Here is a 14582-nt window from a genome sequence, read left to right as displayed (position 1 = left end):
AAGCAATTGTATGCCAAGTTGTCTATGTGTGAATTCTGGTTGCATGAAGTTAGTTTTCTTGGTCATGTCATTTCTGGTAGCGGCATTGCTGTGGATCCTTCTAAAGTTGATGTTGTGTTACAATGGGAGACTCCAAAGTCAGCTACTGAGATTAGAAGCTTATGGGGTTTATCCGGTTATTATAGACGGTTTATTGAAGGATTTTCTAAGTTGGCACTTCCATTGACGAGATTGACTTGCAAAGGAAAGGCGTTTGTGTGGGATGTTCAATGTGAAGAGAGTTTCAATGAGTTGAAGAAGAGATTGACGTCGGCTCCAGTTTTGACTTTGCCTAATTCAGGAGAGCCTTTTGTTGTGTACTGTGATGCTTGCTTGATGGGTTTAGGTGGAGTGCTTATGAAGAATGGTAAAGTGGTTGCTTATGCGTCTAGGCAGTTGAGGATCCATGAAAAGAACTATCCTACGCATGATCTTGAGTTGGCGGCAGTGGTCTTTGTGTTGAAAATTTGGAGACATTATCTTTATGGTTCTAGATTTGAAGTGTTTAGCGACCATAAGAGTTTGAAGTACCTGTTCGATCAAAAAGGGTTGAATATGAGGCAGCGAAGGTGGCTTGAATTGATGAAGGATTATGATTTCGGCTTGAACTATCATCCCAGAAAGGCTAATGTTGTAGCCGATGCTTTAAGCCAAAAGACCTTGCATATGTCAGCTATGATGGTTAAAGAGTTGGAGTTGATTGAGCAGTTCCAAGACTTGAGTTTGGTTTGCAAAGTGACACTGCATAGTGTTATGTTGGGAACGTTAAAGATTAACAATGACTTTCTTGACAATATCAGAGAGGCTCAGAAGCTAGATGTGAAGTTGGTGGATTTGATGGTAGGAATCGATCGACTTGAGAATGGTGATTTCAAGTTAGATGCACGTGGTGTGTTGAGATTCTGAGATCGTATTTGCATTCCTGATGATGAAGAGATTAAGAAGGCGATTCTTGAAGAGAGTCATAGAAGCAATTTGAGTATTCATCCAGGAGCTACAAAGATGTATCAAGACTTGAAGGGTTTGTTTTGGTGGCCTGGTATGAAACATGATGTGGCACAGTTTGTGTATGCTTGTTTGACTTGTCAGAAGTCGAAGATCGAACATCAGAAGCCTGCAGGATTGATGCAACCGTTAGAAGTTCCAGAATGGAAATAGGATAGCATTTCGATGGACTTTGTAACGGGATTACCTAATACCTTGGGAGGATTTGATTCGATTTGGGTGATTGTTGATAGGCTTACGAAGTCGGCACACTTTACCTATTAACATCACAATTCCGATAGCGAAGTTAGCAGAGATATATGTTAGGGTGATTGTGAAGTTGCATGGTGTACCTTTGTGTATTGTGTCGGATAGAGATCCGAGGTTTACTTCTGATTTCTGGAGGAGTTTGCAAGAGGCGTTGGGTTCTAAGTTGAGGTTGAGAATGACATATCATCCACAGACAGATGGTCAGACCGAGAGGACTATTCAGTCATTGGAGGATTTGTTGAGAGCGTGTGTTCTTGAGCAGGGAGGTTCGTGGGATACTTATCTTTCATTGATTGAGTTCACTTACAATAACAGTTACCATTCTAGTATTGGGATGGCACCTTTTGAGGCGTTGTATGGTCGGAGGTGTAGGACTCCGTTATGTTGGCACGAGTCGGGTGAGGGTGTGGTACTTGGACCCGAGATTGTTAGGGAGACCACGGAGAAAGTGAAGCTTATTCGATATAAGATGAAAGCTTCTCAAAGTAGGCAGAAAAGTTACCATGACAGGAGAACAAAAGATTTGGAATTCCAAGCTGGTGATCATGTGTTTTTGAGAGACACACCTGTGACGGGTGTTGGGCGAGCTCTAAACTCTAAGAAGCTCACTCCTTGCTTTATCGGTCCGTATCAGATATCAGATCGTGTGGGGAAAGTTGCTTATCGTGTGGCGTTACCGCCAAATCTTGCTAACCTGCATGATGTGTTTCATGTGTCACAACTCAGAAAGTATGTTTAAGATCCGTCTCATGTGATCGAGATGGACGATGTGCAAGTGCGTGATAATCTCACAGTGGAGACGATGCATGTGCGAATTGAGGATCGCGAAGTGAAGGTTCTAATAGGCAAAGATATTCCATTGGTGAAAGTTGTCTGGTTGGGAGCTGCTGGTGAGAGCCTAACCTGGGAGCTGGAGAGCAAGATGCGAGACTCCTATCTCGAGTTATTTGAATCAGGTAAATTTCTACTTTCGAGGACGAAAATATTCTAGTGGGGGAGAGTTGTAACGCCCGGAAATTTATTTATTCGCTTAATTTAGACGTTTGTGATGTTTATTGAATTTTTGCGTTTTGAAGCGATTTAGTCGGTATTAGTTCGGGATAGCAAATCGACATTTAATCGGAAATTTTAATATTTTTAGTATTAGAAATATTAATAAGCTAATATGTAGCGTTTTGGGAATTTTCTGAGTAATTTAGATTAGACCGTAAATATGAGTTATTGAGTATTAAACTGGTATATTAAATAATTGGATGTTTTGTTTTAATAGAATAATGGTGGAATATTATTAGAAGTAGTAATTTGATTTATTTATTTTATGTTAAGGAGAATATTGGGCCTATTTTATTTAAGTGAGGAATAGAAATGTGGTGTTAGTATATTAAGCCAAAATATGTTATTAGATGGAAAAAATAGGTTTTAGTTGAGTGTCAAAAACCAGAAAAAGAAATAGAGAGAAAGTCATTTGGGAGAAAGAAAGAAAACTAGGGTTTTAGAGGGAAGGAGGTCAAAGGGGAGGTTCTATTCAAGTGCTATTTTTCTCAAATTTCTCCAAGAATCCATTAGAGCTGCACTCAATCCAAGGTAAGGGTGAGGTTCTTCTCCTATAACGAGGCTTATGAAATATTGTATGTTGGGATTAGAGATTTAGGTTAATGTTTTGCTATGTTGATTTGTACCGAAACTTGAATTCTGGTTGTTGCGTTTAATTGTTGATTGTTGTTGTGTGTTGCTGTCGTTGCTGTTTATGTTGCTGAACTGAATTGCTCTGACGGACGACATTCATATGCCATGACGGTGCCATTAAGTAGTGACGGGCGGCACCCAATTGGCACATGCTAAATCCAAGTAGTATGCTATATGATAAATAAATAACTTGAGTTTTGGATAGAATTTTGGTGATTGAAATATGTCATGGAGTTTGATAAATATATCTTGTGAAGTCCATAAATATTATTTATGCTACTGTTTGATGCACACATCATGTTTTGTTCATGTAATAGGTACCTAATGAAAAAATAATAATAATAAAAACGCTTTGTACAGTAGATAATATAATGGTAATTTATCAGGGGTTACATGATTAGAAACAGTAGTAATTATAGAACTATTAAATTGTCCCGATAACCGAAATAGCCGAATTAAGCGGTATAATTAGTTGCCCGGAATTTGATGAAAATTGACGTGGTAGCTAAGTTTAATTGGTACATTAACAAAGTGGTGTCATTTTGTCGAAATTATGATATTAATCGGTCGATTAAATTAATAGTTGAATTAACTTTTAATAAGCATATTTAATTGAAATAAACTTGAACTTAGATTAACTATTCGGTTTAGCGGTACATTTACGGTATATCGTCAATTTGACCTTAAATGTGATTGTTGTGAATATCTTTGTGATTCGTTTGCTAATGGTATAGACCGTTGATTTGATGAAATGTCGGAATTGTTCCGTTGTTATATGAAGTTGTTGTATTATGTGTAAAGTGCTATTACCTTTAATAACCGGTAATGATTGTGACATGGGCGTATGCCTTGTGACGTATACATTGTGAAGTAAATGACGATGATGATGTTGTGTGATTGTGATGAGTATGTCGTTTATGTCTTGTTTGTCGAGTCACATTTCATATGCATACTCTGTGACGGCTTGGATTGGCAAATTAGTGACGAAGGCTTATGCCTTGAGCCTCTGAATTGGGCAATTGGTGACGGGGGCTGAAGCTCCGATTGGTACCACATGCATGTACATGAGTCATGTCCCATATATCTTTATGTGATTACATTGTGATTCTATTTTTTTGACTTGTTATATGACGGAAGTATGTGAATTATGAATTAATGACTTTGTGAATAATATGAGGATATCAATACTTGTGAATACGATTAACCGAATATGTCTAATTTCTGATATATAATTTATCATGCGCTCAATTATATGAATTGATATCTCACCCTTTCTTTGTTTCGCCGTTGCCTTTATATTGGTAACGTGCAGATGATCCGCATTGAGAGGAGGTTAGCCGAGTTGGTCTTGAGTCGTTGTCGCTCTGATACGTAGCACTCGGGGGGACGAACGCGTTAATTTATTTGCTTTTGATTTATTATGTTTTGGCAAATACTTGAGTTGTTTATTTGAGATTGCCACTTTAATTGTGTTAATGGTTGAATTAAGATGCTATGAATCCTTGAACTAATTGTTGAATTTTCGTTGCACTTCTATGGAAGTTGATTCATGTTAAAGTCTACTATTTTGATGTTGTCGATTCTTCCATATTTGGTGAATGCTATGTATCCGCTTATACGACGAGGTGATTTATCTTTGAGAATGAATATGTGATACCTCAATTGCTTATTTTGTGAATTGTTATACTCTGTTTTTATTTAAATTCCGCGGGTAGAATTGGGGTGTTACATTACCATTATCCCACATTTTCACTCTTTCAAACCTTAAAAACTCTGAAATAAAAAACCTTTGTTCGTGTTTTTATTCGTGTTCGTCTTTAACTGCTTAACCGACTATTCAATGATCATCATCTCAACAACAACCTCAATGAAACTCTTTATATTCAATTGTCTACTTCAAACTCTTTATATCATTTTAATTTTGTTATTTTTCTCGGCCTTTGACTTCTAATTAAAATCTACTTCTAATGCAAAAACAAATTCAGAGCATGTTTCTTTTAGTTTTAAGAAATTTGATTTTTTTTTTATATTTATAAAAATGATTTTTATAAGAATGTTTTTTAAAATACAAAATGTTTTTTTGAATTCATTTTTTATAAATTAAAAAATTAATTTAGACATCTTATAACATAAGTATACATTATTGAAAATTAAGACATAATTAAAAGATGTATCTATTTTTATGATCAAATTTGAGTGATTTTTTTGAAATTTTAATATAAATATAACAAGAATAAAACATTTAAAATAATATTTTAATAATTATTATTTATACTAATATTTTCATTTGATATTTTTTTCAACAAAAAATATGTAACATTGTAAAAAGTTATTTAAAAAATGCTGAAATAATTAACAATGATGCAAAACAAAAGGCCATATTCAATAGATTCACGAAACAAAGTCATTCAGATTTGAAACTCTTGAACTTGGCCAATCTATTTGATGCCTTGATAAATTATAAACATATTAGAATAGTATTAATTATTCAATGTGGGATTCAAACCTTACTATAGCATATAATTTTGTTATGATTCCATCTGTTACACTCCAATTAATGCTCTGAAACTCTTGGAACCATAATTACTGGAATTACAGTCACTCGACAACACATACAAAAGACTTCTATCTCTTAGAGAAAAATGACCTTGATGACTAGCAAATAATCAAAAGATTCAAAAGAAACACATATTATTCATTTGATTGGTTCGGTTACACTAAACAAAGTCTAATACATGTGGCATCTGCAAATATGGTTTTAAAACAAATAATTACTGTGTTTTTCATCATTTGATAGAAATCTTATATAGGTAAAACTGAGGATGAGTCTTAAATGAAGGAAGAGGTGTTGGAGATAAATCAGTCATGGTTACTAGTAGAAGACCAAAATAATAAATACATTATGGAACATCGTAAAAAGAAATATTCTCCATGAATGACAATAGTTATTTACAAACCACTTTATATAACTTCTATCAGAAAACCTATGCACTGCTAAGAACTTTTCGAAAGAGTTGCGGGGAGAAGCAGCATCCACAGTTGCCTATTTATTGAATAGGTGTTTTACAAAAAAAACTTGAGAAGATAACCTTGAAAGAGGCATGGTCTGAATTCAAACCAAATCTAAACCACTTAAGAGTTTTCGATTTCGTGGCGTATCAACATATTCCAGGCCAACTTAGAAAGAAGTTGGATGACAAAGAGGAGCTGATTATACTTGTAGGATATCACCCCACTTAAAGTTACAAGCTGTTTGATGGTGCAAATAGAAGAATCATAATCAGCCGAGATGTGGTGATTGACGAATTGAAGCCTTTGCAGTTGGGTGTAACCGATTACGAGCAAGCTGTAACCGGTTACCAGCAGCCGTAACCGCTTACATGTTCTAATTTTCAGATTGTAGAGAAAATGAAATTGTAGAAGAGACGTGCGTCAAATCCCAAACTAATGAAATTGTAAGAAGATCAACTAGAGAAAGATATTTGCTCAAAGACTCCAAGATTGTGAGATATTCAGTGACAACAAAATCAATGATGCTGATTTCGTTCATTTTGAACTTATGGCCGAATTTGAGTCCATTAATATGGAAGAGGTCTTGAGCGATCCAAAGTAGATTTGTGCTATGAAAGAGGAGATGGAATTGATCGAGAAAAACAATACTTGGGAGTTGGTTGATCTACCAAAAAGAAAGAAGCTTATTGATGTAAGATGGGTCTATAAGGTGAATGTAAATCCCAACCTTGAAATAATCAAGCATAAGGCTCGATTAGTTGCAAAGGGATTTTTGCAAAGAAAAGGTCTAGACTTTGATGGGGTATTTGCAAGGGATGCTAGGATTGAAACCATAAGGCTAGTTGTTGGAATTACGAATAACAACAATTGGTCCATCTATCAAATGAATGTGAAATCCATATTTTTGAACGGTGCGTTTGAAGAAGAAGTGAATTTAGAACAACCCCTTGATTTTGTTGTGAAAAACCATGTGGAAGGTTCTACAATTTGAGAAAAGCGCTATACGGACTGAAACAAGCTCCAAGAGCTTGAACAAAAGGATAGATGGTTTCCTAATTGAGGTAGGCTTCAAGAAAGGTGTATCCGAACATGGAGTCTATTTGAAGACGGATACAAATGAAGGGATGATCATTCTTTCTATACATAGACGATTTGCTAATTACGGGCAACAACAAAAATAGTATTTCTAAGTTCAAGAGTGAACTTATGAAAGAATTTGAGATTAGCGGCCTTGTTATCATGGCATACTTCTTTGGCATTGAGTTCCACAAGTACAAAAAGGGACTGCTTATGCATCAAAAGAGATATGCTCTTGAGATATTGAAGAAGTGTGAAATGGAGCATTGTAATGTTGTCATTACATCAGTTGAACCAACGCTACAAATGTCAAAGAATGAAGAGGAGCAGAACGTAGATCCAACTCGATATAGAAGGTTGAATGGATCATTATGTTACTTGTGCAAGACTCAACCAAATTTAGCGTTCAGTGTCAATATTGCAAGTAGATTCATTGAGAGATAGGTGTCTCACTTGGCAGCAATCAAAAGAATCCTAAGATACATCAAAGGGTCAATTGGTTGCAGAATTCTCTTTCCTGCAGCAAATACATGCAAAAAATGCAATTTGCTCGGTTTCATCAATTCCAATTAGTGCGGAGATAAAGATGATCGTAAGTCTACAGCTGGATACATCTTTATGTTCGGTGGAACATCAATCTCATAGTGTTCGAAGAAGAAACTGGTGGTAGCACTCTCGTCTTGTGAGATCGAGTATATTGCCGCTTCGCTATGCGCGTGCTGAGTCGTGTGGCTAATGAATCTATCGAAGGAGATGAGTAGCAGCGAGGGTGACACTGTTACACTCTAGGTTGATAACGTTTTCGCGATTATTCTTGGTGAGAACCCAATTGCATATGGGAGGAGCAAGCATATAAAGATGAGGTTTCACTACTTGAGGGAGCTTGTTAGTGAAGGAAATTACAAATGATGTGTTCACAAGGTTGAAGATAAGCATGAGCATGAGCATGGAAAACTTGGAACACTTAAACTAAGGTGGTGCGTTAAGAGTTTTTGAAGTATTTCAAATGCTGGAACCGTTAAAGGCATAAAAAAGGGTAAAATAAGCTACAGAAATGTACTTTTTGAGTTGATATAACCGGTTACGTATTCATAGTAACCAGTTACACCTGATGGTATTTTTCAATTTTGTGATAATTGTAACCGGTTACAGATTTGTATTGACTGGTTATAGGCCCGAGTTTTTGACTTTTTTTTACTTTTGACTTGATGTTTTTGTATCCCAATTGTTATATAAATACCATGATGGTATGTTTATAATATAGAATGAATGAAAATCATAATTTCTCACCCTTAATTATCTCTCTCTAACTCTCTTCTCTCTCACTATCTCTTTCTCCACATACTCAAACCCTTCATTGTTTATCAATTATGTGATTGAATGTTTCAACACAGTTAATCTGATTTCTTATCTTGTTTGGTGGCATTTCAGACCATTTCATGGGAGACCAAGGTGTGTTAGTGTTTGGACCGCATATGACTCTAAATAGAGCAATTTCTCATTGCACCCTTATACATTCTCCCAGGTCCTGTGCAAAATGTCTAAAATGTCCCCTGTTTTCGGAGATACATCTCCGGACGCACCAAATACCATTTTTTTTACATAATAAATATTTGAAGATACATCTCCGAAATCTTTTTAAGGGTGTGTTCGAAGATATACCTCCGAACATAACTTGGTTCCATAAATCAGAAACATGACAACATGAATGAAAATAAAAAACAAACCAACACCAATATCAACATTGCATTAAATAAAAACATTCATTACATAGATAGTCACGAAAATAAATTCAACATTACATAACCATTTCATCGAGACGTTGCAACATAATGATTATATCCTCGACGAATCTTTGAATCTTCGCATCCACTTCAATCAGACTCTTTGATTTATGATGGAGAAAAATACTCCACATAACGTTTAAATCTTCATCCGTCTTTAGTTCAAGGTTGGTGAAATGGACCTTCCCTTCGCTGTCAAACGAGGGTGACCGATACTCGAGTTTGACAACTCTGCGATTTTTTGGAAAGCGCGACACAGTTTTCAGTTGGATATAAGATCTGCGAGAAATGTTTCCTCGGTGATCCTAAACGGAAGCGGTGGTTTCTTCCCATTGAAATACACAGATGCAAGGTGGGTATATGAGCTTATTCTCTGGTTTTAGTGTGTTGTGCATCAAATAAGGGTTAAGACACACCATATTTATACAAGTATTAAGTCACTTTGGACCTCAAAAACCTTATCATGTATCTGATAAAATTTTGGAAATACATATCTGAATAAACCACGCCTTTATTACAAAAAGGGTGAGTTCGAAAATGTATCTCCGAATTTATCCTTGGAGTGTATTCGGAGATGCATCTTAGAACTCAATTTTGTCAAAAAAAAATGGTATTTAGTCGTTCGGAGATGTATTTCCAAATTTACCCAAGAACATTTTCAAATTTTTAGAAGTGCACCCCATAGTGCAAGGGTGCAATGAGAAATTGCTCTAAATAGAACCCGTCATTCGACTTTTCTAAACCAAACAAGCTGAAAACAAGTAACTACCCCATTAGGAAGATCAAATTCAAAGAGTAGTAGTAAACTATCATCAAACTAAGGATTTGGAAGAATCGTTAAGAGAGAAATGTGTGATCATGCTCCTCTGTTAGCATGAGTAGGGTAACATATAGATATGGGAGTGAGTAACTAAATGAAAAAGATGAATGGCTAGCTAGCAATAGCATGGCAGCATTTTATCATCCAAATTACTTGTATCTTATACTATGTATATTTAGCAAGTCACTTGTCTACGGATTCTTTCAATGTAGTTAAAATAAAAATCAAACATGATTCGAGATCCGACAATTTTATATGCATAATATTCGTAATCGCGAATAATATTAATAATTGCACAGACAAAATACACAGAAATTAAAGTTTTGAACAACACGCAGCAAAACATTATCCCAACATAATAGTTCATCCTGCCCCGACACCGGAGTTTAAGGTTTAAGGTTAAGTCAAATACCAGAATTCAAGAGTGAATTACATGAATAAGCAGCATTACCAGATCAGTTTTACAGACTGACTAATGTCACCCTACCCTAATGTCTTGTTGCTGTAACCCCATGATATGAAGCTATCTTGCGAACCAAACTCCTATATAAACACCAAAATCCATTATTACGATGATAAAACAAATTTCATTTAAAAGCAAAATTATCGAGAACATGAAAATGAAAATATACCAGTTGACTTAGTCGTAACTCTGAATTCGTGTCATGCTCAGCATCATTTGGAGGGTCAAGGACAAGATTTTGACAGTCTTCGATATCCTTCTTTAGATGCTCAGGTCCTAATTCAGCATAAACAGAAAGACCTGTTTGGTTCTTTTGTTCTTCATCTTTCCCATCTCTAGCGGGAGATTGGCTATGAAATAAATCATCACACAAGTGCAACGCTTCAACCAGTTGTTGCGAATCCAACAGATTTTGTGATTCACTATCCCACCACTTTTGGCCTTCATCTCCATTATTTTCGATATTCTCAGCCGCTTCATTATTTTCAGTTTCTACCATAGATAGATCATCATTTGCCTTCTCTTCACAATCAGCTTGAATTTCATCCCGACAATCCATCTGAGGCTTCAAACACCAAAAAGATCAGGAATGGCAAGGTAACCGATATTTTCAAATTCAATATGCCAAAAACAACGAAACTTATCGGATGAAAACAAGTATTTCAACTTAGTACAAATGCATTACTGTATACTCCCTCCGTCCGTCCCATATTATAAGCAAATTTTACCTTTTTAGATTCATTGAATAATTAATGTATCTGATTTATATATAGACCAGATACATTAATTGTTCAATGAATCTAAAAAGGTGAAATTTGCTTATAATATGAGACGGAGGGAGTATATGGTTAAAGGTTTTACCTGAGGAACGGCAAGTGTTTGATGTCCTAGATCAACATCTGAATACTTGTTTTCATTATAAGGAGGCTCGGGAGTCACGGATTTGGGAGTGACTGGATCCACTTTTACAATCGTTGTTTCACCGACTTCAGGAATATCTTGTTCATCTTTATCACCCAATTTGACTTGTTGCTGCTGGTAAAACACTTTAGAGATGACAAATTCCCTATCCTTTTCATCCTCTTCCGTTCCCAGATGATATTGATGCATAACCCAATTAGTTTTCTCAGCTTTTCCACCTCCCGCACTGCTCATATACAGAACCATAATCTTTTTACAACCTTTTTGAACCCCATTCAAGATTACTGGTTTAGTTCTTCCAGTTTTGTGCCAGCGGACATCACCACAATCCTGATCGTGAATCTTTCGCCGCTTTCGAGTGCCAGTATTGTATGCCTTAATAGCTCTGTGGAAGAAGTGGGATGCATTTCCATCTTGCTTAACACCTAACGTTTTCATTGACGTTATTAAATCGATTAATAACTAATCATGAATTTAAAATGAAATAAAACTCAAGCCACCTACCTGGTAAGTTTTGAGGGTGAGTGTAACAAATCCCATCATCCACTTCAAGAGTAGTGATAAACTCATCAACAAAAGGATGAGGTTTCAAATTTTCTACACCAACTTTCGCAAGCAAGTGCCATATTATCTCTTGATCAGATGGATCAAATTTCACACCTTTTGGCAAGCCTGGCCACTCTTTCGCAACCTTACAACACAAGAAAAAACATTAAATATCAAATTTTCTATAATTTTTCCTCGATAGGTGAGGCTCGTTAAACAGATTAAATGATGGCATTCTGATTCTAATCTCACCAATTGCCTAACCTCATTCTTAGCGTCATTCCTATTTATAGACAATATGCCTTATTTCTCCCGATAAACTCCCTAAATATCCCACTAACTAACTAACTAAGAATGGACTAACGATCAAGTACTTAACTAGAGACAACAAGCCGAAGAATAAGAGTGAATATAATGCATAGTATATGAATTAAACGGCTATAACTAAACGAAAGTTAGGAATTCGGATTACAAGCAATTTCCATCGCACTTTTAGAAAATATACATACATCATTATTGTCAATAGCATGCTGACAATTAGGACAAGTCTTGGTAGGATTGCTTTTCCATGTAACATTTTCTGGAGCACATGACCCCATTGCACTCTTTATTTTGGTTGCAATTCTACTTTTGTCCACCAGCCATGATGGTCTGCATATAGAAACAGCTTGTAAACAATATCATAAAATGCTTTATAAGTTCTTACAAACAGTCTCACAAAGTTCATACAAATCAATCCAATTAGACTCTGATTACAATATACACCCTCCGGTCACTATTATAAGAAATTTCACTTTTTCTGGTACATTTGACTGATAATGTATCTAGTCCACATATACATTAACAGTCCAGTCAAATGTACCAGAAAAAGTGAAATTTGCTATTATAACCGGAGGGGTGAAGATCATAACCTAACAATTTGCACAAAAATAAAAACTTTCAGAGACAGAACATCGCAAAGAAAAAAACAATCCAGATTAAAAATCTAACAAGAACATAAAAAAAAAACTATCATTGTTTCAAAACAGTTATCTCTTGACTCGAACTAGGATGTTTGAAAGGGAAAATCAATTGAGAAGCAGAGTAAAGAGAGTGTAAGGAAGAGAGGGTTACATACCCAGCCATAGGAGAGGGACGATGATAAAACAAGACAAGTCAGAAGTTTCAAAACCTATTCTTTTTGCTGTTTTCTAGGTTTTGTTTCTGTCACTGTGTCTTTCTAAGAAACTACCTAATGATGCAATCAAACTATATAGTCAGGGATTTCATTTTCCGCTTTTGTTTCATTTTTGATATATTTATTTTTATTAAAAATGCGACTAACGATTATAGATATAATAAGTATTTACATACTCATTAGATACGGGTATGGATGTTAACGTATGTACAAAGCGGATATGAGCTTAAATACAAAGATTTTTTTTCAACTACATATACGAGAATGAGTACAAAGTTTTTTTTCAACCACATATATGAGAATGTGTATTATCTTATTCAAACTTTGTTCATTGTCATTCAGTAGTATATAACTTGCGCGTTGCGCGATTGTCTTATAATATATTATTTTTAACGTATATAATATTTTAAACTTTAAAATACTGTTATTATATTTATTACTATGACTATAAAATCTGGAAAAAAATATTTTAAAAGAATATTTATGTTATTATTAATTTTGAAGTAACGATGGTTTAATTCAACAGTTTTTTTTTTTTTTTGAAATGATGGAGGGCCTAAGCCCAAAGACAACAACAAAACTACAACGGGATAACTCTAGGGGTAGTAACCCCTGACAAGTCGTGAGACACTAAGGAAGTTAAATCAGCTGGACAAACATCAAACACTTGAGAACTAGAAACATGATTGATTCTCCGCCTTGCCATTGCATCAGCGCAACAGTTAGCTTCTCTATAGACGTGGATGAAATTAACATGGATATCGCTCAAGAGCATCTGGTTGATTTGACTTAAGAGCCCTGTAGCTTCTCTATAATGATGTAATGAATATATGTCATTAAATTTATTATAACCAACTTAAAAATTATAATATTAAAGTTTATAAAATTAATTAATTAATAATTGAAAAAATGAGACCTTTAATAAGTAATATTTTTTGTTGTTTTGTTAAAATATTAAGTTCATGGTTAAAATATATGATAAAATATATTGTAAGACCCTTTTCTTAAAATGAAATTTTATATAATATTCTTGAATTTATAGAACAATGGTGCACTATGATTATTTTTTCATCTTTAAACAATTGTAAAGGTCAATAATCAAATTAAAAAATTTAATATTTAAATTTATAAAATAATAGTGTTGTAGAAAAATGTGACACATATTCAAAACATAAGAAGAAAAAAAACTAATCATTAAAAAACGTAAATTGAGTACAATATTCGATTTTTTAAATTTATAATTATCATTAAATTTGAAATATTGACGGTCAATGAAACAGTTTCTTAATGATGATTCAATATAGAGTTTTTAATTTAATATTATTTTTATTAAAACGACTTTTAATCCATAAAATTAGAATATTAAGTTATTAGTTAAAAAAGAAAATGTTAAAATTACTAATTCAATGACCTATCAACATTGGAGTTAATTTTTTTTAAGTCTGTCATCATGACAACCTTAGAGTTAGAAATCATAAGTGGAAGAAGGAAATTAAACAAAAGTAATAATCTAATTGGTATGGTAGTATGTGTATTATAGTTCTATAAATTTGACTTTATAAATTATTGCAAAACTCGTATATTTCAATAAATTTTGTGATAATCAATGTATTTAGTCTATAAATCAACAAAATATATTGACTATTCAACAAATCAAAAAAATGAATTATCTTTTATATAAAAGATCGGAGATAGTATCTGTGACACCAATTTTTCTAATTAAAACTAAAATAAAAATTATTAGTTAATATTTTTAAATTTTTTCTTTCTTTAGAATTATTTTGATTCTTGATATAATAGTAA

At 34.3% G+C, this 14582-nt stretch overlaps 1 protein-coding gene across 2 annotated transcripts; it reads right to left on the bottom strand.

The window, feature by feature from the left end:
* Window positions 1-9977: 9977 nt before the first annotated feature.
* On the bottom strand, window positions 9978-12877 carry LOC131649709 (SUPPRESSOR OF GAMMA RESPONSE 1). Of its 2 annotated transcripts, none has more exons than XM_058919466.1 (6): window positions 12720-12877; window positions 12112-12253; window positions 11561-11747; window positions 10997-11481; window positions 10305-10700; window positions 9978-10215 (listed from the first exon to the last, which is right to left on the bottom strand). In XM_058919466.1, the coding sequence occupies exons 1-6, from the start codon at window positions 12725-12727 to the stop codon at window positions 10156-10158; spliced, it is 1278 nt and encodes a 425-aa protein (XP_058775449.1). In that variant the 5' UTR covers window positions 12728-12877; the 3' UTR covers window positions 9978-10155. The 2 variants fall into 2 exon arrangements, with proteins under 2 accessions (XP_058775449.1, XP_058775450.1); XM_058919467.1 differs by having other exon boundaries at window positions 10305-10694.
* Between the last annotated feature and the right edge of the window lie 1705 nt (window positions 12878-14582).

The sequence above is a fragment of the Vicia villosa genome, linkage group LG2 (assembly GCF_029867415.1).
Source record: "Vicia villosa cultivar HV-30 ecotype Madison, WI linkage group LG2, Vvil1.0, whole genome shotgun sequence".
Classification (NCBI taxonomy): Eukaryota; Viridiplantae; Streptophyta; class Magnoliopsida; order Fabales; family Fabaceae; genus Vicia; species Vicia villosa.
Note: the sequence above shows the minus strand (reverse complement) of the source record. Positions and strands in the feature narration are given on the sequence as shown.